At 37.0% G+C, this 25343-nt stretch overlaps 1 protein-coding gene across 1 annotated transcript in view; it reads right to left on the bottom strand.

Moving 5' to 3' along the window:
- KIZ (kizuna centrosomal protein) overlaps window positions 1–25343 on the bottom strand; it is a 143298-nt gene that overhangs the window by 68518 nt on the left and 49437 nt on the right. Inside the window, exons 5-6 of the mRNA XM_019462377.2 lie at window positions 15467–16112; window positions 14764–15082 (exon numbers count right to left, since the gene is read on the bottom strand). Coding sequence (XP_019317922.2) covers window positions 14764–15082; window positions 15467–16112 — 965 coding nt within the window. The remainder of the gene's footprint in view (window positions 1–14763; window positions 15083–15466; window positions 16113–25343) is intronic.

Raw genomic sequence — 25343 nt, 5'->3', positions numbered from 1 at the left:
AAAAATTAAAAATAAAAATTTTTTATTTTAAATAAAAGGCAAAGGATTTGAATAGATATTTCTCAAAAGAAGATATACAAATGACCAAGATATATGTGAAAGGATATATATGAAAGGAACTTCAAATTAAGACCACAATGAGATATCACTTCAATGATGTTAGAACACCTATTGTTTGGGGGGGATAAAAAGGCCAACAGGAAATAACAAGTGTTGGTGAGTACATAGAGAAAACTAGATTCTTGTGCACTTTTGAAAGGAATGTAAAATGTTGCAGCCACCACAGAAAACAGTACAGAGGCTCCTTAAAAAAAATAAAAATAGAACTACCATATGATCCAGCAATCCCACTTCTGAGTATTTATTCAAAAGACCTGAAATCAGGACCTCACAGTGATAGCATCACTCTCATGTTCATTGCAGCATTATCCACAATAGCCAAGAGGTGGAAAAAAACTAAATGTCACAGACAGGTGAATGGATAGAGAAAATCTAGTGTATATATACAGAATGGAGTATTATCCAGCCATTAAAAGAAGGAAATCCTGTCAGATGCTACAACATGGATGAACCTTGATGACATTATGCTACAAGAAATATGCCAGTCACAGAAGGACAAATACTGCATGATTCCACAGATATAAGATATCTAAAGTAGTCAAACTTAGAAGCAGAAAGAATGGTGGTTGTCCCAGGGCTGGAGGAGAAGTCAATGGCACTTGCTATTCAATGAGCATGAAGTTTCAGTTAGTCAAGATGGAAATGTTCTAGAGATATGCTATATAACATTGTGCTTACAGTCAACAATACTGTATGGTACACTTAAAAATATGCTAACTTTTTAACAAATGGTACATTTTTAACAAATGGTAAAATAACATCCATATGCAAAGAAAAAAATGAATCTAGATACACGCCTTATACCCTTCATAAAAATTAGCTCAAAACGGACCACACAATGTAAAACACAAAACTACAAAACGAAAAGAGAACAAAGGAGAAACCCTAGATGATGTTGGGTTATGGCTTTAACTCTTTAGATACAACAACAAAGGCATGAGAAATCATTGATAAGCTAGACTTCATTATAATTAGAAACTTGAAAAGTAATAGCCAGAGAATGAGAAGACAAGCACAGACTTGGACAAAATATTTGCAAAAGACACATCTGATAAAGGACTTGTATCCAAAATATACAAAGAGCTCTTAAAAGTGGGCAATAAGAAAATAAACAACTTAATTAAAAATGGGCAAAAAGAGACACCTCACCAAACTATACAAATGATAAGTAAATGTATGAAGAGATGCTCAATATGTCACTAGGGAATTGAAAATTAAAACAACATGAGATATTATTACAGATCTATTGGAATGGCTACAATCCAAAAAACTGACAACAAATGCTAATATGGCTTTTAAGCAACAAGAATTCTTATTCATTACTGGTGGGAATGCAAAAAACATTCTGCAAAACAGTTTGGCAGTTTCTTACAAAGCTAAACATAGTCTTACCATACAGTCCAGCAACTGTACTCCTTAGTATTTACCCAATGAGTTGAAAACTATGCTCACATAAAAATCTGCACAGAGATGTCTATATCAGCTTTATTCATAATTGCCAAAACATGGAAGCCACAAAGGTGTCCTTCAGTAGGTGAATGGATAAATGAACTATGGTATATCCAAGTAATGAATATTATTTAGCCCTTAAAAGAAATGAGGTATCAAGCTACAAAGAGACATGGAGGGACCTTAAATGAATATTGCTCAGTAAAAGAAGCCAATCAAAAAAGGCTACAAACTGTATGATTTCAAGAATATGACATTCTAGAAAGGTAAGACTATGGCAACTGTAAAAGGATCAGTGCTTACCAGGGGGTAGGGGTAGGGGTATGAATGGGTGGAACACGGAGAATTTCTAGTGCAATGAAAATACTCTTTATGATACTCTAATGATGGATACATGTCATTATACATTATCGAAATCCACAGAATGTGCAACACCAAGAATGAACTGTAATTTAAACTATGGATTTGGGGTAATCATGATGTGTCAATGAAGGCCCATCAATTGTAACAAATGAACCACTGTCATGCAGGATGTTGATAATGAGGGAAACCATGTATGTGTGGGGGCATAAGGTATATGAGAAATCTTCGTATCTACCTCTCACTTTTGATGTGAACCTAAAACTATTCTATAAAAATAAAGCCTTAAAAAATGTTAGGGTAAATCTCATGTTATGTGTGTATGTGATTTTTCAACACATACATTTATATTTCCAGAATTTGACTACTTCTCACTGCTGCTACTGTGGTCAAGGCACTACCATCTCTCCCTGGATCACTGTGATATTCTCCAAACAGGTTTCCCTGTTCCCACCCTTTCCCCAATAGTTCACTTTCCATTAAGTAGCCAGCGTGATTCTTCATCTCCCTTAAAGCACAATCCAAAATTCTTCCTATAGCCTACAAGACCCTTCATGATTTGGTCCATTGATACTTCTCTCACTCTATCTCCTACCTCCCCCCCTCACCTCTTGTTGTCCAGCTGGATTGGCTTGTGTGCTGTTCCTGGAAACATCAAATATGCTCCCACATGAGGGAGCATGTATAATAAACAAATATACCAGGGTGAAAATTAAGGTGACAAAGAATAAAGCAGGTTAGGTGATAGAGAAGGTATGGGTACAATTTAATGTAGCTTACTCACTCACTTTAGGTCTCTACTCAAATATCATCTTACTGGAAAGACTCTCCCTAACCATCCCATATTAAGTTGCATCTATGCCTTCTTTATACACTTAACCTGCTATTCTTTGTCATAACACTTTCCACATAGACTGTTTATCAGTTTATGGTATCTTCCTCCCCTCTACATGGATGATCATAAATGTAAAAGCAAAATAGTGCCTGGCACAGGGGAGGCACTCAATAAATATTTAAGGTAAAATGAACTAAGTCTTATAGTAGTTATCTGTAGACTCATAACAAAGTACCCCAAAACTTGGTATCTTATAACAACCATCATTATATTATATGTGATGATTTTGTGGATCAAGAATTAGGCAGGGCTTGGCTGAGTGATTCTTCTACTTCATGTGTTAAGAGAGGTTGGTTGGGGTGAATGCACTTGTCTGGAGGGTCCAAGAAAGCTTCACTGCATATCTGGCATCTTGGTGGAGATAGCTGGAAGGATGGGCCCAGCTGGGACTATAATCTAGAGCACCTAACATAATTTCTTCAAGCACAGCAGTCTCAGATTAGTCAGATTTCTCATAGTGCTTCAGGGTTCCAAGAACAAGTGGTGTAGCAAACAGGGCAGAAACTGCATGGCCTTTTACAACTCAACTTTTAAAGTCAGAGAGCATCAATTCCACCATGCTCTACTTAGTTAAGCAGTAATTAGCCTACTCAGATTCAAGGGAAATGGACAGAAACCCCATCTTTTGATAAGAAAAGTGTTGAAAAAATTGTAGCCATATTTTTCTTTCCTTTTTTTAAAATTTAGATTCAAGTTAGTTAACCTATAGTGTAGTACTGGTTTCAAGAGTAAAATTCAGTGATTCATCACTTACATATAACACCCAGTGCTCATCCCAACAAGTGCCCTCCTTAATGCCCATCACCCATTTAGCCCATTCCTCCACCCACCTCTCCTCCAGCAACCTGCAATTTGTTCTCTATATTTAAGAGTCTCTTATGGTTTGCCTCTCTCTCTGTTTTTCTTATTTTTCCTTCTCTTCCCCTATGTTCATCTATTTTGTTTCTTAAATTCCACATGAGTGAAATCATACTTGTCTTCCTCTGACTTGACTTATTTCACTTAGCAAAATATACTATAGTCCCATCCACGTTGTTGCAAATGGCAAGATTTCATTCTTCTTGATCACTGAATAATATTTCAATGTGTGTGTGTGTGTGTGTGTGTGTGTGTGTGTGTGTGTGTATCTCACATCTTCTTCATCCATTCGTCAGTTGATACACATTGGGTTCTTTCCATAATTTGGCTGTTATTGATAATGCTGCTATAAACATTGGGGTGCATGTGTCCCTTCAAATCAGCATTTTGATATCCTTTGGATAAATTCCTAGTAATGCAACTGCTTGGCCATAAGGCAGTTCTATTTTTACCTTTTGAGGAACTTCCGAACCGTTCTTCCCCTTTCTCCATATCCTTACTAACATCTGTTGTTTCCTGAGTTATTATATTTTAGCCATTCTGACAGGTGTGATGTGGTATTTCACTGTGGTTTTGATTTGTATTTCCCTTATGATGAATGACATTGAGCATCTTTTCATGTGTCTGTTAGCCATCTGGATGTCTTCTTTGGAAAAGTGTCTATTTATGTCCTCTGCCCATTTCTTTACTGGATTATTTATTTTTGGGGTGTTGAATTTAATAAGTTCTTGATAGATCTTGGATACTAACCTTATTCTATCTGATATTCACTTGAAAATATCTTCTCCCAGTCCGTTGGTTGCCTTTTAGTTTTGTTGCTTGTTTCCTTTGCTGTGCAGAAGCTTTTTATTTTGATGAGGTCCCAATAGTTCATTTTTGCTTTTGTTTCCCTTGCCTCTGGAGACATGTCTAGTAATAAGTTGGTGTGGCCAAGGTCAAAGGGGTTGTTGCCTGTTTTCTCCTTGAAGATTTTGATGGCTTCCTGTCTTACATTTAGGTCTTTCATCCATATTTTAAATTGCCACAACCCCATAGTGCATAGTACCGAGCTTTGGGCCTAGCAGGCATTCAGAATATTTTGGTTCAAAATGGAATTATACAGTGTGATTTTCAATTGTATATTCAATTAGTTATATACTGTAACTAGAAGGAAGAACAGTTTGATTCTTTTATACAGGGCTTCGAAAAAATAATTAATTTAAAACAGTCTACTTAAGTGCAAAACCAAAAATGTACACATCAAACTCAAATCTGAATACCTGTGATGGCCTCACAAGTAGACAGGACATAGCTGAGGAAGGAATCAATGAGCCAGAAGATATGCTAGTATACAAACCTGCCAAAATGAAATGCAAAGAGAAAGAAGAATGAACAATAACAAAAAAGGAACAGAATATCCAAGAACTGTGAAATAATTACAAAGGGTGTTAACATACAAATAATGGGAATATCTGAAGAAGGAAGAGAAAGAAGCAAAATAAATATTTGAAGTAATAATGGCCGAGAATTTTCCAAAGTTAACGACACCAAACTATAGACCTAGGAAGCTCAGAGAACATGAAGCAGGATAAATATCCAAAAAACCACCTTTAGGAATATCATGAAAATCCTTAATGTGTATGCACCTAATAACAGAGCACCAAAATACATAGGCAAAACTGATAGAACTTCAAGGAGAAACAGGTAAATTGACCATTACAGCTGAACACTTCAACACACCTCTGTCAGTAACTGGCATATCCAGCAGGTAAACAAGCAGCAAGGATATAGCTGAAGTGAAGAGCACCATTAATCAACTGGATCTAATTGACATTTATAGGATACTCCATTCAACGACAGCAAAATACACATTCTTCTCAAGCTCAAATGTAACATTTGCCAAGGCCAAATATATTCTAGGCCATAAAACACACCCCAAAGAAATTAAAAGAACATAAGTCAGAGAGAGTATGCTCTCAGACCACAATAGAATAAAACTAAAGATCATTAACAGAAATACAGGAAATCTCAAAATATTTGGAGGTTAAAAAACACATTTCTGAAGAACACATGGGTCAAAGAAGTTTCAAGAGAAATTTAATATTTTGACTGAGTGAAAATGAAAGTGCAACTTATAAAAAGTTGTGGGCTACGTCAAAAGCAGGGCTTACAGGGAAATTTATAGCATTGAACACGTATATTAGAAAAGAAAAAGATCTAAAAATGAGTAATCTAAGCTTCTATATTGGGAAATTAGAAAAAAAAAAGGGAGGGGGGTAATTTTCCAAAGTAAGCAGAAGAAATCATAAAATCTAGAGAAGAAATCAATAGAATTGAAAACAGGAAAACAATAGACAAAATCAACAAAACAAAAAACTGTTTCCTTGAAAAAAAATAAACAACAAAACAGATAAACCTCTAGCCAGGTGTATTAGTCTTTTCAGGCTGCTATAACAAAATACCACAAACTGGGTGATTTAAACAACAGAAATTTATTTTTCACAATTCTCAAAGTAGGGAAGTCCAAGATCAAAGTGCTGGCTGATTTGGTTCCTGGTGAGACTTGCAGATGGCCACTTTCTCACTGTGTCTTCACATAGCTGGAAAGAGCTCTAGTGTCTCTTCCTCTTCTTATAAGGGTTCTGGCCTTATGGGATTAAAGCCTCACCTTTATGAGCTCGTTTAGCCTAGATCACCTCCTCACTGTATTTGTATATCTCTGAATACAGTCACTTGCAGCACTAGAGCTTCAGCATATGAATCTGGGGGGACACAGACATTCAATCCATAATACAAGGCTAACCAAGAAAAAAAAGATATACATAAGTCATAATGAATGACAGACCATCATTATTGATCCCATGTACATTAAAGGGAAAATAAAAGAATAATATGAATAACTCTAAACTCACAAATTTGGTAACTCAGATGAAATGACCCAATTTCTAGGACACAATATGCTGAATCTTACACAAAGAGAAACAGAGAATCTGAATAGAACTATATATGTTAAAGAAATTGAATTAATAATTGACAATCTTTCAGAACAGAAAGTACCAGGGCCAGATATGTTCACTGGCAAATTCTACCAATCATTTAAAGAAGAAATTATACCAATTCTCTACAATCTCTTTCAGAGGATAGAAGGCAAGAGAATACTTCCTAACTCATTACATAAGGCTAGCATTACCCTAACACCAGAACCAGATAAAGACGTTATAAGAAAGGAAAACTACAGATCAGAGTCTCTCATGAATATAGATGCAAAAATCCTCAAAAAAATGGCAAACTGAATCCAAGAATGTATAAAAAAAATTATACACCATGACCAGTTGGATTTTATCCCAGGTATATCCCTGATTTAACATTTGAAAGTCAATGGATATGACCCATCACATCCAAAGCTAAAGAAGAAAAATCATATGATTGTACCATTACATGCAGAAAAAGCATATAAGAAAAGTCAATACTCATTCACAATAAAAACTCTCAGCAAACCAAGAATAAAGGGGGAATTTCTTCAACTTGATAAAGAACAAATGTTCTTCAACAGATAAAGAACAAAAACCTATAGCTAACATCATATATAATGTGAAAGAACTAGAAGCTTTCCCCAAAAGATCAACAACAAAGCCAGAATGTCTCCTCTCACCACTCCTATTTAACATTGTACTAGAAATCCTAGCTAATGCAGTAAGAAAGAAAATAAGGGAAATCTGGGTGGCTCAGTTGGTTGAGCATCTGACTTCGGCTCGGGTCATATCTCACGGTCTGTGAGCTCAAGCCCTGCATCAGGCTCTCTACTGTCAGCACAGAGCCCACTTTGGATCCTCTGTCCCCTGCCCTCACCCCTCAGAAACAAATAAACATTAAAAATTTTATTTAAAAAAAAAAAAAGAAAAGAAAAGACATATAGATTGGGAATAAAAAAATAAAACTGTCTTTATTCACAGATCACATGCTTGTCTATGTTGAAAATCCCAAAGAATCAAAAACAAAATACTCCTGAAGCTAATAACAATTATAGCAATATTACAGGATATAAGGTTAATCTACAAAAGTCAATTGCTTTCTTATATAGCAGCAATGAACAAGTAAAACTTGAAATGAAAAACACAATACATTTACATTAGCACAAAAGAGAGAAAAGTACTTAACAATAAGTCTAACAGTTTATGAACAAAAACTACATGAAGAAAACTACAAAACTGATGAAAGAAATCAAAGATCTAAATAAACAAAGAGATATTCCATGTCATGCACAGGATGACTTAACATTGTTAAGATGTCAGTTTTTCCCAACTTGAATTCCCAGTTCTGGATTCAAAACAGTATCAATCAAATCGCAGCAAGTTATTTTTCTGAATATTGACAAACTGATTCTAAAGTTTACATGGAAAAGCAAAAGACCCAGAGGAGTCAATACAGTACTGAAGAAGAGCAAAGTCAGAGGACTGATACTACATGAATTCAAGACTTACTATAAAGCTAACATAATAAAGACAGTGTGATACTGATGAAGGAACAAACAGATCCTAATGGACCAGAACAGAAAACCCAGAAATAGACCCACACAAATAAAGTCAACTATTTAACTCTCCAATGGAAAAAGGATAGTCTTTCAACAGACGGCACTGCAAAGAATGACATCCATAAGCAAAAAGACAAAATGAATCTGGAAACTGACCTTGTGCCTTTCACAAAAATTACCTCAAAATGGATCACAAATCTAAATGTAAACTGCAAAACTATAATATTTCTAGAAGATAACATAGTAAAAAATCTAGGTCACCTTAGATTCAGTGATGGGACCTCAAGATGGTGGCAGGGAATGCAAGTGGCTAAGCCCTGCAGTACTGGTGGGCCAGCACTCACTGCTGGGGTTCACTGCCCTGGGAGAGGTTAAATAAAAAAGAAAAAAACACAAAACAAAAAACTTCTGCCTTGAAAAAGACACTGTCAAGAGAATGGAAAGACATGCTACAGACAGGGAGAAAATATTTACAAAACATATTATCCCCCTGATAAAGGACTTGTATCCAAAATATGCAAAGAATTATTTAAGCTGAATAATAAGAAAACAGACAATCCAGTTAAAAACTAGGCAAAAGAACTGAACAGGTATCTCACCAAAGAAGACATACAAATAGTAATTAACTACATGAAAACATGCTCACCATCATATGTCATTAGAAAATTGTAAATTAAAATAATATACCATTGTGTACCTATCAGAATAGTTAAAATTAAAAAAAAACAAACTGATAATACCAAAGGCTGACAAGGATATTTACTGATGTCTACACAAAAACCTGCACGTAATTGTCCATAGTGTCTTTATTCATAATTGACAAAATGTGTAGGTCACAAAGCTGCCTTCAGTAAGTAAATGGATAAATAAGCTGTGGTATATCCAGGTAACAAAATATTATTTAGCACTAAAAGGAAACAAGCTAGCAAGCCATGAAAAGCCATGAACAAGAGTTCAAAATATGCATATTGCTTGGGGCGCCTGGGTGGCTCAGTCTATTAAGTGTCTGACTTTGGCTTGGGTCATGATCTCACAGTTCAGAGTCAGGCTCTGAGCTGACAGCAGGGAGCCTGCTTTGGATTCTGTCTCCCTTTCTCTCTCTGCCCCTTCCCTGCTTATGCTCACACATTCTCTCTCTCTCTCCTAAAAATAATAAACATTAAAAAAATTTAAATGCATAATGCTTAGTGAAATTTGAAAAGGCTATATATACTGTATAATTCTAAGAATATGACATTCTGGAAAAGGCAAAACTATAGACAATAGAAAGTTCAGTAGTGACCCAGGGTTTGGGTGAGGGGGTGGAAAGAGAGATGAGTAGTAGACAGAGCATAGGGGTTTTCAGGAAGTGAAAGTATTCTGTATGATGTAAAGGTACATATATGATACTACGCATTGTAAACAAAGCAAAACCAAAAAACCATCAATACATTGCTTCATTCACTAGAAAAGTCACCAGAGAAATACTGTTTGCATGAGAAACTGCTTGTTGAGTAATGCAGTTTTGCACACCCACTTTTCTAGGTCCCTACCAGTCAACCATGTTCCATGCCTGCTCACCTGCATGTGGCCATGTGTGAAAATGCACTTGCTCAGATGGTGAGGGTACAGGGCAAGAGAAAGCACAGGTCAGTTGCTGGGCCCAACCCAGGTAGCTGCTAGGTCACTCACTTTGCCACCCTGGCACCATGTGCTCCCACAATGGACCCTGAACACATCTGATTCAGCCTGCCTTGGGTCACTATGGGTAGTGACTTCTACCCATAAAATCTTGCAAAGATACAATCCCTGATTCCAATTTTTCAATTGGATCATAACTGCTGCATAACAAATTACCACAAATTTCACACTTACCATAAACCTTTCTCACAGTTCCCATGGGTCAGAGGTCTGGGTCTAGGTTAGTGGAGCCTTATTCTCAGAGTCCCACCATGCTGACATCAAGTTGCTGGCCGGGTCTGCAATCTTGTTTAAGTCTGGGTCCTCCTCCAAACTCACTGGTTGTTGGCAAATGAATTTCCAGCCAACGATTTCCTACCATGTGGCCTTCTCCACAAGATGGCAGTTTGCTTTTTCAAGGCAAACAGGAGAGTACATCAGCTGCTTTGAATCTCTGACTTCAGTAAGGACCCAGTCCCTTTTAAAAGGCTAATCTGATCAGTTTAGGTCAGGCCCACCCTGGAGAATTCCTTTTTTGATTAGCTCAAAAGCAACTGATTTGGGACTTTATCATATTTGCAAAAGTCTTCATATCTGTCATTTAACATAGAGTAATTGTAGGAGGGAAATCCATCAAATGTACACTCCTGCCCACACTCAAGGCAAGGGGACTATACACAGTACACACCAGGAGGCAGGACTCTGGGGAGCCACATTAGAATTTTGCCTACCTTGTGGATAATTAATCCTGACAAAACTAATCAAGTCAGATTAATTCTCCTAAGTCAAGTTACGCACCATACTATCCTTCAGCAGTTGTGCAAAAGACAGAAAATCAACTCTAAATTTATTAACCAGATATTCTAGGCCTGTTCTCAGCCATGCCTCAGGCACCATTTTAAACCTTTATTTTAAGGAGTCCTGCTCACTGAGCCTCAATCACACCCTTTGCTCTGCCCACCCATCCCCTCTGTGCACTCAGCATCTACATGCCTGCCAGCACTCCTCTCAGAGAACTAACCCACCTCTTCCTACCTCCTTCTTACTCAAAGCCTCAACAGCCTTCAAGATGCCACATCAACACCTGTTATAAAACCTTTCCTGACCTTTGGACCCATGCTGAACTTACCTTCATTTGAATTTGTCCTAAAATACTGTGGGAGGGTTGCAAAAAATGGCCATAAGCTTCCCATCCCTGTGTGTCTCCTCTTTTGCAATGTGACTCTGCCACTCATCTTATCAAGAGGTGGACCTCTTGACTTTTTCACCTGTTGACTCTGGGCTGGGCCTTGTGACTTTCTTTAGCCATGGGACACTTGCAAATGTGACTTAGACACTATAAAAGCATCTGGGCACTGGGGCTTGCCCTCTTGCTGTCTTAGGAACTCTGCTACCACCACCAGATGACAGGCTAAACGACTCTCCTGGATGAAGAGGGGCACATAGCTAAATTATCCTTGAGGCCCCAACTGACACTGGGCCAACACCCGACACATGAAAAGCAGCAAATATCAGGTTAAGTCATGGAGTTTTGTACCAATGTTTGCAGCAAACTGTTTACTGTTTAAGAATAAAAAGATTCTAGGGGCATCTGGGTGGCTCAGCCAGTTAAGTGTACAACTTTGGCTCAGGTCATGATCTCATGGTCCATGAGTTCAAGCCCCACATCTGGTTCTGTGCTGACAGCTCAGAGCCTGGAGCCTGTTTCAGATTCTGTGTGTCTCTCTCTCTGCCTCTTCTCCACTCACGCTTTGTCTCTCTCAAAAATAAAAAATAAAAACATTGAAAAAAAGAATAAAAAGATTCTAGGTCTTCCTTTTTGACATTTGTTTTAAGCTCAGATTTATTTTGGTATGCTTTCTTGTGAAAAGGGTTAACTCTAACTTGCGATGAAGGAATTATGCATGAAGCACAGCCTGGTTTTCAATATCTGGAAGTATCCATGGGAGTGGGTCATGAAGCTTCTCAAAAACACTTGGCTTTTAGGTAGAAGCAACCCAAGTGTCCATCAACAGATGAATGGATATACAGAATGTGGTATGTCCATACACCAGAATATTATTTAGTCATAAAACAGAATGAAGTTCTGATACCTGCAACAACATGTATGAACCTAAAAGATCTTATGCTCACTGAAATAAGCCAGACAAGTGCAAATAATGTATAATTACCAACAGAATAGACAAATTTACAGACAGAATGTACATTAGAGGTTACCAGAGACTGGAGGGAGGGAAGAATGAAGAGTTACAGAGTTTATATTTGGGGTGAGGAACAACTTTTGGAAAGAGATAGTGCTGATGGCTGCACAGTACGGTGGATGTAATTAATGTTACTAAATTATATGCTTAAAATCGCAATTTTAAAATGTTTTTTACATTTTAGCACATTTTTCACAAATCAGTAATGTAATATACCCCGAACCCTTGGATTATACACTTTAAGTGGCTGGACTGTATGTTATGTGAAGTATATTTCAATAGAGCCATTAATTTTTTTTCTAAACAAAACAAACAACAACCAAACAACACAAAAATAATCCTTGGCTTCACTTTTCCCCTCTAATGGAAACTATCCAGCATACTGTATTCCTCTTTTCACCTTTACTACTAGGAAGCTTAAGACCAAGTTTCATGTCCAAACACAGCAATTTAGTGGGCACACAGATGTGCTAAAACATAATAACTATCATCATCATCATCATCAAATCAGAGGGTCCAGTTTCCTGTCTGTATCTTTCTATGTGTCTGCCTTTGTCCCATCTCTCATCTTTCTTAACTAAAATTCGTTCAAGTGACTTTTCTCCAAGCCCCCCCAAAGACCCTAAAGTTAACTGAGGTAATGAACCTTTGAGGTCACAGTGTCAGCTCTGTAAATACAATGCTATAGCCCCAGATTAATAATTAACCTTCAGAGCAAGGGAGAACAACTCATGCTAAAGAATAAATAAGAGAAAGTAGGGCCTCAAAAGCAGTAGGAATGTCAGCAGGTTAACCAGCATCATTTAAAAGCACTTCCAACCTATTCGTGGGAGTACTTTCACCACAGACAACCAATAGGCTCAAATTTGATAGCACAGACATCAACCACTGCTAACTGACCTTTTATTCTGGGGACATTCTTTTAAGACAAATATTCAAAAATTCACCAAATGACCATATTTCCCAATAAGTTTTGGAACACCATATCCCAAATTCCCAAGGAGCTTGGCTTTAAGGTCATAGGAAAAAGTCATTCACATAGGAGAAAAGGAGATAGAGTGTTCTTAATTCCACACACATGCTCATCGTTTTTCATCTCAGGAAAAGACTGAATTCTGAGTAAAGACACTAGTACATGAGCCCCCTTGTTAGCCTACCAAAGTGCTAACTTGGCCAATGGATTGGTATGAAAAGAAGCCTGTGAATACAAAACCCAGAATAGATGATTTTATCTCCGGTAATAAAGTTTCTGATGATATAGTATATAATATCTGTACCTCTTTGATGAGAGAGAAGTATTATGACTAGAAAAATCCATTTGGTTTGCCTCTACAATAAGTAAGTCCAGGAAGTTTGTCAGTGCTTCCAACCATAGTGCAAGTGCTTTGTATTTGATGTGCTCCTAATAAATCTTTCTTGAACTCTTGGAGTCAAACTATAAATTAAACTTTTCACCATAAGTAGATTATGAATGGTGAAAAGCAACATATTGAAAGGTACAACAGTGCTCTAAAAGAGAGTATATATCCCAATACACAACAATGCCTACTTGTCTTTTCACTGTTGCTGAGACCATTGAAAAGAAAGTGACATTATCAGGGGCACCTGGGTGGCTCAGTCAGCTGAGTGTCCGACTTCGGTTCAGGTCATGATCTCACAGTCTATGAGTTTGAGCCCCACATCTGGCTCTGTGCTGACAGCTTGGAGCTCAGAGGCTGGAGCCTGGAGCCTGCTTCAGATTCTGTGTCTCCTTCTCTCTCTGTCCCTCCCCCTCTCATGCTCTGTCTCTGTCTCAAAAATAAATAAACATTAAAAAAAATTTTTTTTAAAAGGAAGAGTGACATTATCATAGTATAAGAGAAAGTTCTGAGGGTAGCATGTAAGTTGAGGAGGCAGGTCTGCCCCAATGGCACAAATGTCATTCCTATGCCCCTGGCCTTGGTTTCCCCATTTTTAAAAGATAACATCTACCTTAGGTTGTTTACTTAGGTTTCTTCTACTCCTACAAGAGATGAGATCCTATCAGTGCTATTTTTCATTGCAGAATAAGTTCCCTAATAGTTTCAATGCTTTCTACATAATTCCACCCAGTATCTCTAGTCAATAGTGAAAAATCATATGTGAGCTTTTATAAGTTGGATATTAGAAGTGCTCAGAATGTTTAACACTAATGTTGTTCCTATTTAATATTAAAGATTCCAGTGTCTTCATTCAAAAAATGAAAGCTGACTTGGAAATATACTTAGCAGAACTTATAAACTCATGTTTAATCGTAAGACACAGTGGCAAGGAATAGAAGGATTAAGCAAATTAATTAGATACAAAGTTCTTAGCCTCTAAAGCTGAACTCCTAGTAAGTTTAACTATTTGTTACCTTCTGTGCTACCACAACTTCAAAAATGATTTACTTTCTAGAATGCTGGAGGGCAGGGTGTAGGGGGGAATGACTTATGAATTAACCAGGGGTTGTTTGGATATAATTATAAACTGCCAATCACCATGAGTCAATGATATTCAGACTTTTAAAGCTATTTCATTAAAAAGAAAGAAAGAAAGAAAATTAAACCTTATCTAAAAGACTGTTTACGGGACTTAAGGAACTTACACATCCATGGCTGAAGGTTCAATAATACATTCCCAGTGGAATGGTCTCTAAAAATGTCTATAATTAAAAACAGAACAGTAAAAAAAAAAAAAATTGAATGTCTTACTCTCTTGTTGGTGAGTGAGTGGCGGATTCCTTTTTTGAATCAGGAGAGCTTAGGGTTTGCAAAATACAATTATGTTTTTCGGTGGATAGGGCATCTCGTTCTTGCTCAAAGTGGATTAATTTTAAGGCCTCTATTCCATTTTCTCCTTCCATCACGTCACCCGGATTTGGCTGTGGTTCTGAACTCTTGAAAATCAGATCATCTTCACTTACAGAGACTGTGAGATCACTGCTGCTGCTGCTCAAACTTTCCTCCTCTTGCTGTTCCTGCATTTTTCTGAAGGGTTTCTGTGATTCTGGGTCCCCAGGAGGAAGATGATCTATAAGAGGGAATATGAACAGACTACAGATCACAACTTCAGGGAGAAGCAAGGTTAACACATTCTGCCTCACAGGCAGATAAATTACTCAGTTAAAAACATGTAGAAACAATCCACAATTAATTATATAGTATGTGAAAAATCATTAAAAATATCTTTAAACCTATCACAGTGGGTTTTAAAATCAGTGAATTAGCTTGCAAAAATATTTCCACCTGTGTATTTAAGAACTCATGAGAATGGAATTTTTTAGCCAAGTCACTGGTTTGCTTTTTGACAGAGATAAAATTAAAGAATGTATTTTGTTCTTACATAAGACCACCACCACTCGCAAAACCTAAACACCAACAAAAACCAGCAAACCATCTCAGCCTCTCAACCCACCTGGGAAACCTTCCCAAGCAGAATCCTTCTCTTGAGAACACTTATTTACAGATGCACAGTATTCTGAGGCTGATAGCGGAGAGACTGGCGGTCTGGCTCTTTCTTCCTTGACTTCAATACATTCCTGTGTCAGTATTTCTCCCTCTGATCCCTCTGATCTGCTGCAACTGTCACACTTTAAATCAGTGGTTCTGTTCTCTGGACTTAATCTTTCCCGTAACAGGGAATGGAGTTCAGCAGACTTTTTGCCTTCAGATAAACTACTCCCGCCGTGACGCGTGTTGCTTCCTATCTGTAAGCAATGAGTTTGTTCCTCCTCAGACAATGCGCTGGCTGTGACTGGCGTTTTCTCACCAATCTGAAGAGATGTCTTTCCATCTATTTTGTCAGACTTATTTAAGCACTGTGTGTCACTATTAGTTTGTACTACATAGCTGTCTGTCACATTACCGCTCTGGGCTGTCTGTCGGTGTGAATGTGGGTCAGGAATTGAAAAGTTCTTTGTGGGCTGGGGAGATTTCTGCTCTGTACTGAAACCTCCAATGCTTGAGATGGCTGACATTTGGCGGCCCATAAAGATTGTTGCCGGTTGATACAATCCTCTTGACATGGCTGTCCCCGAGTTAGTTCCTGCCTGCCTTGTAACCTGCAACGCCAAGGGAGAGGTGAGTTAAACATACTGTGTCTGGACGATTAGGTTGTTTACATCCTTCTCAAAAATGAAATGAGGAAAAGGAAGCACGGCCACTGAAATCAATACTGACCACATTTTATAAAACCCACGGCTTCCACAAAATAAGTCAGAAAAACGGTACAGTCCATAGTATTTACTTTGAATCACAATATTGGTTCCTCAAACAAATATTATCTAACAACTATGTAATCTACATTTCAAAAAGAGATGCACACATTGCACAACTATGTGAAAGTACTTAATGCCACTGAATTGTACACTTAAACATGGCTAAAATGGTAAATTTTATGTTACATATATTTTAGCACAATTTAAAAAACTGAATTCTAACCACTTTTCACAGAGAGGCTTGGATTTAATAGAACTAGGGAGATACTATACCAAAAAAAAAAAAAAAAAAGAGACAGAGAAAGAGAGGGAGGGAGAGATGCATACAAAGGACTATATGAGTTTTAAAAACTCTTTCTAGTATTATGGGTAATATAAAAAAAAAACTTCCACTAATCATATACAGGATTGCATTAAAATATACTCCATTTGTGCAAAAATAATCCTGATTGCCAGTCAAACTGCAAATAACAGTTTTTCCTCCACATCTTCAAGTAATTTTATTTATTTATTTTTATTTGAGAGAGAGAATGAGTGCAAGGTGGGGAGAGGGGCAGAGGAGGGAAGACAGAGGGAGAGAAAAAGGGAGAGAGAAAGAAAAAGAGAGAGAGAGAGAGAGAGAGAGAGAGAGAGAGAGAGAGAGAGAAAGGGAGAATCTTAAACAGGCTCTATACTCATTGTGGAGCCCAATGCGGGGCTCAATCCCACAACCCTAGAGTCATGACCTGAGCCAAAACCAAGAGTTGGATTGTCAACTGACTGAGCCACTTAGGTGCCCCTCAAGTAATTTTAAAGACATGTAAAGCAATTTAAATTTACAGTCATGTCTATGGGGAGAATGAGCATTGTCTCTTTTTTAAAAAGAGAGGGGGCTGGGTGAAGCAACAGAAGCAATTGGTTCAGTGGCTTGGTCAAGGACACACAGTGGGAAGTAGAACTGGATGTAACAATAATGAAGCCTTGAGGAAGTTACATGCTTTTCTTTTGAAGTGACCAAAGCATCTCTACAGACCTGATAGCATTTAGTTCACAGAGGCTTACAGAATACATGGGGAGATATATTTGCATCTCTCTTTTGCAGACAAGAAAATCTGAGGCCCAAATTTTAGAAGAAAAAATGTCACATACACAGCTGAAACAGAATCCAGGTCTTGCTTCTCTTCAAATATACCATCCCTCCCTGAAAGCATAAAACTTCTAGAAGAAAACATAGGCAGTAACCTCTTTGACATAAGCCTTAGCAATAGTTTTCTAGATATGTCTGCCTCCTTAGGCAAGGGAAACAAAAGCAAAAATGAACTATTGGGACTACACCAAAAAAAGCTTTTGCACAATGAAGAAAATCATCAATAAAACACGAAGACAATCTACTGAATGGGTGAAGATATTTGCAAATGATATAGCTAATAAGGGGTTAATATCCAAAATATATAAGAACTTCTATAACTCAACACCAAAAAATAATCTGATTGAAAATGGGCAGATGACCTGAATAGACATTTTTCCAAAGCAGACAGACAGCCAACAGACACATGAGAAGATGCTCAACATCACTCATCATCAGGGAAATGCAAATCAAAACCACAATGAGATATTACCTCACACCTGTCAGAATGTCTAGAATCAAAAAGGCAAGAAATAACAAGTGTTGGCAAGGATGTGGAGAAAAGGAACCCTTTAGTGCACTATTGGTGGGAATGTGAATTGGTATAGCCACTGCGGAAAACAGTATATAAGTTCCTCAAAAAATTAAAAATAGAAATACTGTATGGTCCAGTAATTCCACTACTTGGCATTTACCCAAAGAAAACGAAAATACTAATTCAAAAAGATACATGCACCCCTATGTTTACTGTAGTATTATTTACAATGTCCAAGATATAGAAGCAACCTAAGTATCTATCAATAGATAAATGGATGAAGAAGATGTAGTGATTACTAAAGTAACACACACACACACACACACACACACACACACACACACACACACACACAGGAATATTACCTGGCCACACACACACATACACAAATAAGATCTTGCCATTTACAACAACACTGATAGACCTAGAGGACACTATGCTAAGTGAAATAAGTCAGACAGAGAAAGACAAATACCATATGATTTCACTTATATGTGGAATATAAAAAACAAATGAACAAACAAGCAAATTTTTGTTTAAAAAAAAAAAAGCAGAAACAGGGAACCTGGGTGGCTCCATCAGTTAAGTGTCCAACTCTTGATTTTGGCAGCGCAGAGCTTAAGATTCTCTCTCCCTCTGTCTGCCCCTCCTCCCCACTTGCTTTCTCTCTCTCTCTAAAAAAAAAGCATAAACATACCCATAAATACAGAAAACAAACTGATGGGGGGCTCATGGGTGGCTCAGTCGATTAAGCACCTGACTTCATCTCAGGTCATGATCTCACAGTTCGTGAGTTTGAGCCCCAAGTGAGGCTCTGTGCTAACAGCTCAGAGCCTGAAGCTTGCTTTGGGTTCTGAGTCTCCCTCTCTTCTCTGCCCCTCTCCTGCTCACTCTCTGTCTCTCTCAAAAATCAACACTGAAAACAAACAAACAAAAAAAAAAACACAACAAACTGATGGTTGCCAGAGGAAGGAGGGTGGAGGGATGGGCAAAAAGATGAAGGGGAGTCAGAGGTACAGGCTTCCCGTTATAGAATGGATAAGTTATGGGAATGAAAAGTACAGCATAGGGAACACAGTCAATGCTATTGTAATAGCATTGTATGGTGTCAGATGGTAGTTATAGTTGTTATGAGCATTGTACAATGTATACAGTTGTTGAATCACTATGTTGTGTAGTGAAACTAATGTAACATTGTGTGTCAACTATACTTCAATTTTGAAAAGGGAAAAAAGTGGGCACCTGGGTAGCTCAGTCGGTTAAGTGTCCGATTTCAGCTCAGGTCATGATCTCACAGTCTGTGAGTTTGAGCCCCATATCAGGCTCTGTGCTGACAGCTCGGAGCCTGGAGCCTGCTTCAGATTCTCCCTCATTCTCTTCCCCTCCCTCACTCATGCTCTGTCTCTCTCTCTCTCAGAAATAAACTTAAAATTTTTTTTTAAAAAGGGAAAAGAGTGAAATAAATAGCACTAATAAGGGTAACTACGTTGGTAAACATAAAAGATAGCATAAATATATTTTTGTAACTTTTTTTCTCCTATATGATTTAAAACACAATTGCATCAAGCAATGATTACAAATATATGTTGATGAGCAGCATATGAGATATAAAGACATAGCTCGTACTATAATTACAACACAAAGGAACAGGAAAGGAATAGAACTGTATAGCAACAAAGTTTTGGCATGCTATTAAAATTAAGTTGGTATTAGTCTGACTAGATACTTATAAGCTATTAATTATAACACCAGGAAACCCACAGCAACAGAAATGATAGGGAATCAAAATGGCACACTAAGAAATACATATTTAAAGCAAAAGAAGGCAGTATGGAGGATAAAAGGACATAAAAAGATATATGGAAAAGAAAGTACAAAATGGCAGAATAGAATCCTACCTTTTTAGTAACCACATTAAGTTTAAATGGATTAAACACTACCATTAAAGTCAGAGATTGGCAGAAAAGATTTTTTAAAAGCCATGATCCAACTATACGCTATCTAAAGTGACTCATTTTAGATTCAAAGCCACAAACAGGTTAAAGGAACAGGAGAGTAAATGATATATGAACAGAACCTCATGAAAAAAAATATACAGACAGTAATCAAAAGAAAGCTGAAGTGGCTATACTAATATCACATGAAATAGACTTTAAGATACAAAATTGATACTAGAGACAAAGGACATTTTATAATGTTAAAATGGTCAATTTGTGAAAAAGATATAACAATTAGAAAAAATACATATATATGTCAAAAAATTCCTAAAATACATGAAGCAAAAACTGAAAGAATTGAAAGGACAATTCAATAATAATAGTTGTTATTACTCCACATTCAATAAGACTCCACATTGCACAATATATAAAGCTAAATAGAAGGTCATTAAGGAAATAGAAGACTTGAACAACTGTAAACCAACTAGACCTAACAGACATACATAGAAGACTCTACCTACCAACAGCAGAATCCATATTCTCAAGTGCACATGGAACATTCTGTGAGATAGACCCGTATTTTTGGCAATAAATCAAGTTTCAATACATTTAAAGGGTTAGAAAGTATGTTCTCTAATGACAATGGAATGAAATTAGAACTCAATAAAATAAGGACATTTGGTAAATTCACAAATATGTAGAAATTGCAAAACCCTCTCTAAATAACTAATGGGTCAAGGAAGAAATTACAAGGCAAATTAGAAAATAGTCAGAGATAAATGAAAAGCAAAACACAACATACTAAAGCCTACAACAAGCAGTTGTAGAGGCAAATTCATACCTACAAAAGCCTATATTAATATTCATAGCTATAAAAGCCTATATTAAAAAAGAAGAAAGAACTCAAATCAATAGCCTAACCTTCCATGTTAAGAAATTAAAAAAAGAAGAGCCAATTAAATCGAAAGCAAGCAGAAGGAAGGAAATAATAAAGATCAGAGCAGAACTAAATGAATTAGAGAAGAGAAAAGCAGCAGTGACAATCAATAAAACCAAAGGCTGATTCTTTGAAAAGATCAACAGATTGACATATGTCTAGCTAGACTAAGAAAAAAAAAACTTAAGTTATCAAAATCAGAAATGAAAATAAGTACTTTGTTACTAACCCTATAGATATAAAAAAGATTATAAGGGAATACTATGAATAATTGTATGCCAACAAATTAGCCAACCTAGATGAATTGGACAAATTCTTAGAAAGACACACACTATTAAAACTGACTCCAGAAGAAATAGAAAATCTGAATAGACTTGTAACTAGTTAAGAAACTGAATTGTAGTAAAAAAACTTACCCCAAAGAAAAGTCAGGATCACAACTCTTCACTGGTTAATTCTACCATAGGTTTAAAGAGTTAACACCAATCCTTCATAAACTCTTCCAAAAATAGGCAAGGAAGAAAAACTTCTTGACACACTCTATAAAGTCAGTCCCTAATACCAAAACCAGACAAAGATATCTCAAAAAAGGAAAACTACAGGCCAATATTTCTTTGAATATAGATGGAAAAACTTCTAACACAATACTAGAGAACTGAATTCAGAAACAAATATAAGGAATTATACATCATGACTAAGTAGGATTTATGCCAAGAATACAAAGTTAGTTCAACGTATGAAGATCAAGTAATGTAATAGAATAAAGGGGGGGAAAACTCCCAAAAGATTATCTCCATAGACACAGGAAAATCATTTGACAAAATCCATCACATGTTCATGATAAAAAGCACCAAACCTGGAATAAAAGGGAACTCCCTCAACCTGATGAAGTGCATCTCTGAAAAACACCCAACAACATAGTCAATGGTGAAAGACTGAAAGCTTTCTTCCTAAGATCAAGATTAACACAAGAATATCTGTTCTTACCACTTCTATGTAACACAGCATGCAGATTTTAGCCAGGACTGTATGGTAAGAAAAAAAGAAAAAATGAAAGACATCTAGATTTCAAAGAAAGAAGTAAAACTATCTCTATTGGCAGATGACATGATCTCATATAAAGAAAAACCTAATGGGGTGCCTGGGTGGCTCAGTCGGTTGAGTGTCCAACTCTTGGTTTTGGCTCAAGTCATGACCCTAGGGTTGTGGGATAAAGTGCTGCACTGGGCTCCATACTGAGCGTGGAACCTGCTTAAGAAAGATTCTCTCTCTAGCTCTCCCTCTGCCCCTCCCCTCCTCAAATTAAAAAATGAAAAGAAAAGAAAAACTTAAGGAATCGCAAGAAAAGATTAGAGGTAATAAGTTCAGCAAGGTTGTAGGATACAAGATCAATATACAAATAGAAATAATGTATTTCTATTCATTAGCAATAAACAATCTGAAACTGAAATCAGAAAACAATTCTACTTATAATAGCATAAAAACACAGAAGAATAAATTTAACAAAGAAGCACAAGACTCGTATACTGAAAACTACAAAACATTGATGAAAGAAGTTAAAGAAGGCCCAAATAAATGGAAAGACATTCTGTATTCAAGGAACATAAGACTTGATATTAAGATGATCAAATCTGGGGTGCCTGGGTGGCTCATGGCTCAGTCGGTTAGGTGTCCGACTTTGGCTCAGGTCATGATCTTGCGGTTTGTGAGTTCAAGCCCTGCGTCCAGCTCTGTCTGATGGCTCCGAGCCTGGAGACTGCTTTGGATTCTGTGTCTGCCTCTCTGCCCCTCCCTGCTCACGCTCTGTCTCTCCCTGTCTCTAAATAATAAACGTTAAAAAAAAAAAAGAGGACCAAATCTTACTCCCAAATTGATCTACATATCCAATGCAATCTCTATCAAAATCTTGGCTAGCATTCTTGCAGAAATTGGCAAGATGACACGAAAATTCATATGGAAATCCAAAGAACCCAGAATAACCAAAGCAATTTTCCAAAAAAGCAAACTTGGAGACCTAATATTACCCACTTTTAAAACTTACTACAAAACTAGGGTAATTGTAGACCTCATTGGCATAAGGATAAACATACAGATCATTGGAACAGAATTGAGAGCCCAGAAATATTCATGCATCTACAGTCAACTGACTTGTTTAAAGACATTTTTAAAGAGTAGTTTTTGATTCAAGGCTAGAAGGGGCTGGAATTGGTTATTTCCCTTCCTCCACATTGAAGGCTATGCCTTCTGGGTTGGTATTTCTCTTCTCTCAGGTCAGTTAGGCTCTGGTCAGTTTCTCCTGAGGGCAGATCTTTTTAAGAACAGAATTCTTTCCTATATTTCAAAATGATTACTTTTTCCCTGCCCATGCCTGAATTATAGGGGGATTTTTCTCTGATATTCACTGTGTGGAACTGGTAAAGCTCCCTGGAATTAAAACACAAAAGGTGGGATCGGGGGGCTATGACTAGGTCTCTCTGGAGTTATCTCTCAGACCTGTCCATGCTGAGCCTCCAGCAATTTGTCAATTACAGCTTGGATTTCTCTATCCTGGCACCAGTTATTGTAGTGGTTTCAGCTCTGCTCTAACAAGCTGTGATTCTCTGTATTCCCTGTTGGTCTCTCCAATTTTAGAGGCAGCAGATTGTTCTGTAACCCCACTTCTCTGAGAGATCTAAGAGTTGTTGATTCTTTGGTTTGTTCAGCTTTTTACTTGTTAGGACAGTGTGGTGACTTCCAAGCTTCTTATATGTTGGGTCAGAAAGCAGACTACAAAGTAATTTTAGTAGCTGAATATTATCCTATTCTATAAATGTACAATAATTTATTTAACCCATCTTATTTTGATGGATCTTGGTTTGTTTCCCACCATCTACCATTCCAAACCATGCTGCAATGATGATCCTTGAGCGTATGTCTCTCTGTACATATGCAAGTACAAGACAGCTTCTTATAACTGAAATTGCTGGATCAACACTTGACTTATAGGATATTGCCATTTTGCCATCCAAAGAGGCCATTATGTCATTATTAAGAATATTCCATTGCACCATAAGGTTTAAATAGCAAAATTATAGTAATCAACATTCTGATTCACCTGATATAAATATTATTTGTGACTTCTATTCCTTTTGTCTCTCTATTCCTTTTGTAATTGAAAAGCTAATATAAGAACAAAGACAAATTTAAAATAGGCAAAATCACCTATTACCATTATCCTAATCTAACAACTACTTTCACTTGTCCTATTGTCAAAAAAAAAAAAAAGTTCTTTAAATATATGGCTTCAAGGGATGGGCTCCTGTGTAGAAGTTAAAGCTGGCCATATGCTGAGGTCAGCTAGTACAAAATTGAGGCAAATCAATGATCAGACTTATGGGTTTGGGAGGTCTTTGATTTTTCACTTTCAAGACCCATTTAGAGAATGTTAATGAACCAATACCAGAGTAATTACTAACCCAGCACAGGGAATACACACCTGCCTCTTTGGTTGTCTGTTAAAGGCCAAAACATAAAGCAAAGGAGTAGGCATGTCTTAGAGAGAAGAAAGCCACCTGGGGAAGGCCAAAGGAAGTACCCTGGATTACTCCTTTCTACCAGTAATTCTCAAAGTCCTCTAACTTACTAAAGGCCAAAAACTCCAAGTCCATTCCCACTGAACAAAGAACCCCAAGAGCTAAGAAATGGAAACAGCAATATAGTAACCTGCACAATCAACAAAATTAGCATGTAATGATTTAACTTACAGTAAATGCTTCTAAAACCACAGTAAGTGAAAAACAGCAACAACAATTCAAAACAGTGCTGTTAATGAAGAATACTTCATAAAAGTAGGAGAGATTCCAAATCTCTATGACAGCAAATGGTTATAAACTGCCATTTTTGCCAAGCGTTCAACACTTTTTAGAATATGGAACTGTGGGTCCTCAACAAACTCTACTAATATACTACTTACCAATATAGTAATCAATGAGAACATCACATTTATTTTAATTTTTTTAATATTTTAAAAATGTTTATTCATTTATTTTGAGAGAGAAAGAGAGACAGTGAAATAGAATATGAGTGGAGGAGGAGCAGGAGAGAGAAAATCCCAAGCAGGGTCCATGCAGTCAGCACATAGCCTGACTCAGGGGTCAATCTTACCAACTATGAGATCATGCCCTGAGCAGAGATCAAGAGTTGGACACTTAACTGACTGAGCCACCCAGGCACCCAGAACATTACATTTTAGTGGCCTATAATAAATCAGAAGTTATGGAAAGGTGGCCTGTAATTATGCATAAAATTAGAATCTACAGACTGGTGCATTTGTTTGCCTATAGGACCAAAAGAGACAACTTGCATTTGAGGATCTGTTGAGACCCAATAGGAAGTTTTTTCTGTGCTATCTCTAGTTGTTCATTTGTGGGGGACGAGAGTTAAGTTTTTGGTATGATTTCAACCTTACAGAAAAGTTTCAGGAATCATAAGAAAAACTCCCCTAATATCTTTTCTCTAGAATAATCAATTATTTACATTTTGCCCCATTTGTTTTATCATTCTCTCTCTACATATATGTGTA

This window comes from Panthera pardus, unplaced genomic scaffold (genome assembly GCF_024362965.1).
Source record: "Panthera pardus isolate Hobbes unplaced genomic scaffold, ASM2436296v1 HiC_scaffold_25, whole genome shotgun sequence".
NCBI classification, from domain to species: domain Eukaryota; kingdom Metazoa; phylum Chordata; class Mammalia; order Carnivora; family Felidae; genus Panthera; species Panthera pardus.
The sequence above is the reverse complement of the archived record's forward strand: the minus strand, read 5'-3'. Positions and strand labels throughout refer to the sequence as shown.